General features: G+C 51.3%; 1 protein-coding gene across 1 annotated transcript in view; it reads right to left on the bottom strand.

Annotated features, from left to right (window-relative positions):
• Positions 1–535: 535 nt before the first annotated feature.
• Positions 536–2859, bottom strand: part of LOC129716414 (olfactomedin-like protein 2B) — a 12276-nt gene continuing 9952 nt past the window's right edge. Inside the window, exon 6 of the mRNA XM_055666287.1 lies at positions 536–1370. Within this exon, the coding sequence (XP_055522262.1) occupies positions 769–1370 (602 nt within the window). The 3' untranslated portion in view covers positions 536–768. The remainder of the gene's footprint in view (positions 1371–2859) is intronic.

The raw sequence follows: 2859 nt of genomic DNA, 5'->3' as shown, positions 1-2859 counted from the left end.
TTCCTTAAGGAAGGAGATGAGGAGGAATTTCTTTAGTCGGAGGGTGGTGAATCTGTGGAATTCATTGCCACAGATGGCTGTGGAGGCCACAAGTCAGTGGATATATTTAAGGCAGAGATAGATAGATTCTTAATTAGTGTGGTTGTAACAGGTTATGAGAAGAAGGCAGGAGAATGGGGTTTGGAGGGAGAGATAAATCAGCCATGATTGAATGGCGGAGTAGACGTGATGGGCCGAATGGCCTAATTCCGCTCCTATTACTTATGACCTTATGATACCGAGGACAATTTACAAATTTTTACAGAAGCCAATTAACCCACAAACCCGCTAAGTTGCTCCAGCTCCTTGTATTCACCAGTAATATCCACCAGTCTTCATACTGCTCATTCCCCTATCCAGCTCCCCCCCCCCCCCACAACCTCGTAAACATCACCTATCCATGTTCTCCACAGATGCTGCCTGACCCCACAGATGCTGCCTGACCCGTTGACTCCAGCACTCTGTGAAACATCACCTATCCATGTTCTCCACAGATGCTGCCTGACCCGCTGAGTTACTCCAGCACTCTGTGAAACATCACCTATCCATGGGTTAGGGTCAGGGTTAGTTGCTGCCTGACTCGCTGAGTGACTCCAGCACTCTGTGTATGTTTGAAGATCCTCCAAACCACCACCCGTTCCTTTGTTTTTTTTGGTAAAGCAGCAGCTGCAGTTCCTTGCCTCCACACGAGGAGATGGAGATGGGAAGGGATGGGCAGGAAGCAGCGAGTCAGTTGGCGAACCTTATGTTGTAGGTAACTTGATGTCCATTATCCCAGGCATACAGTAGCCTATCAGTTGGATTGTAGTCTAACTGAGTGAGGAGATTGTACTGGATCTGGATCGAGAGCCCTGGGTTTGACTGGAAGCCCGTGTGCGTGTCGAAGGCGTACGTGACGATGCCATCCCCCTGCCTCTGCCGGTCCATGGCGTAGAAGACCCCGCAGATGAGGAAGGATCTCCCGTAGGAAGCCCGGTGGAGTCTGGTCTTCCAAGTGGTTTCCTGCCTGATGGTCAGATCGACGGGATCCAGGCGGCTGAGGACCAGGACCTCCTCGTGCAGGTAGCCAAAGTCATCGGAGAAGTAGGTGACCCAAAGCCCACCCTCATCAGCCAAGAAGTCCACCTCGGAGTAGCCCTTCCAGCCGGCCAGCGCCATTGAGCCGATGGTCAGGTCGTCCAGCAAGCCCCAGCTGGCTACAGCCCGCTTGGCCAGGTCATAGCGGATGATGTTGTGTGTGTATGCCTGGTTGTAGTAGAAGGAGCCATTGTAGACCGCGTGGCCTGTCCCTGTCCAGCTGTAGGGCAGTTTGTAGCAGTGTAACCAGCGACCTGTAAGGACAGCACATATACATTGCATGTGTTCCAGTCAGCAGAAAGACAATACATCATTACAATCGAGCTATGCATGCAGGTACAGCAGGCAGTGAAGAAAGCGAATGGCATGTCGGCCTTTATAACAAGAGGAATCGAATATAGGAGCAAAGAGGTCCTTCTGCAGTTGTACAGAGCCCTAGTGAGACCACCCCTGGATTATTGTGTGCAGTTCTGGTCCTCTAATTTGGGGAAGGACATTCTTGCTATTGAGGGAGTGCAGCGTAGCTTCACCAGGTTAATTCCCGGGATGGCGGGACTGTCATATGCTGAGAGAATGGAGCAGCTGGGCTTGTACACTCTGGAGTTTAGAAGGATGAGAGATCTCATTGAAACATATAAGATTGTTAAGGGTTTGGACACGCTAGAGGCAGGAATTATGTTCCCGATGTTGGGGGAGTCCAGAACCAGGGGCCACACACAGTTTAAGAATAAGGGGTAAGCCATTTAGAACGGAGACGAGGAAACACTTTTGCTCACAGAGAGTGGTGAGTCTGTGGAATTCTCTGCCTCAGAGGGCAGTGGAGGCAGGTTCTCTGGATACTTTCAAGAGAGAGCTAGATACGGCTCTTAAAGATAGCGGAGTCAGGGGATATGGGGAGAAGGCAGGAACGGGGTACTGATTAGGGATGATCAGTCATGATCACATTGAATGGCGGTGCTGGCTCGAAGGGCCAAATGGTCTACTCCTGCATCTATTGTCTATTGTCTATTGTCCAAGGTAATGCCAGCAAAGTCCGATCAAGGATAGTCTGAGGGAGACAAAAATGCTGGAGAAACTCAGCAGGTGAGGCAGCATCTATGGAGAGTAGGAATAGGCGCCGTTTTGGGTCGAGACTGATGTGGGGGGGGGGGGGGGGGGAGCGGGGGGGTTGGGGCGGTGGCGGTGGAAAGGAAGGAAGAGGCGGAGACAGTGGGCTGTGGGAGAGCTGGGAAGGGGAGGGGAAAGAGGGAGAAAACAGGGACTACCTGAAACTGGAGAAGTCAATGTTCATACCGCTGGGGTGTAAACTACCCAAGCGGAATATGAGGTGCTGCTCCTCCAATTTACGGTGGGACTCACTCTGGCCATGGGGGAGACCCAGGACAGAAAGGTGGGATTGGGAATGGGAGGGGGAGTTGAGCGATCGCCGAACCTGTGCTTGATCTCACCGATGTAGAGAGGTTTTTCCAGCATCTGCAGTTCTTTCTCAAACTAAGGATAGTCTGAGGGTCACCAATGAGGTAGACAGTAAACATAGAAACATAGAAAATAGGTACAGGAGGAGGCCATTCGGCCCTTCGAGCCTGCACCGCCATTCAATATGATCATGGCTGATCATCCAACTCAGTAGTTCACAACTGCTTTCTGATTGTGGTAGGATGATTCAGTTGCCTGATAACAGGATGTGGAGAGGATGTTTCCACTATTGGGAGAGTCTAGGACTAGAGGGCGCAGCCTCAGAAT

The sequence above is a fragment of the Leucoraja erinacea genome, unplaced genomic scaffold, assembly GCF_028641065.1.
Source record: "Leucoraja erinacea ecotype New England unplaced genomic scaffold, Leri_hhj_1 Leri_230S, whole genome shotgun sequence".
Classification (NCBI taxonomy): Eukaryota; Metazoa; Chordata; class Chondrichthyes; order Rajiformes; family Rajidae; genus Leucoraja; species Leucoraja erinaceus.
The sequence above is the reverse complement of the archived record's forward strand: the minus strand, read 5'-3'. Positions and strand labels throughout refer to the sequence as shown.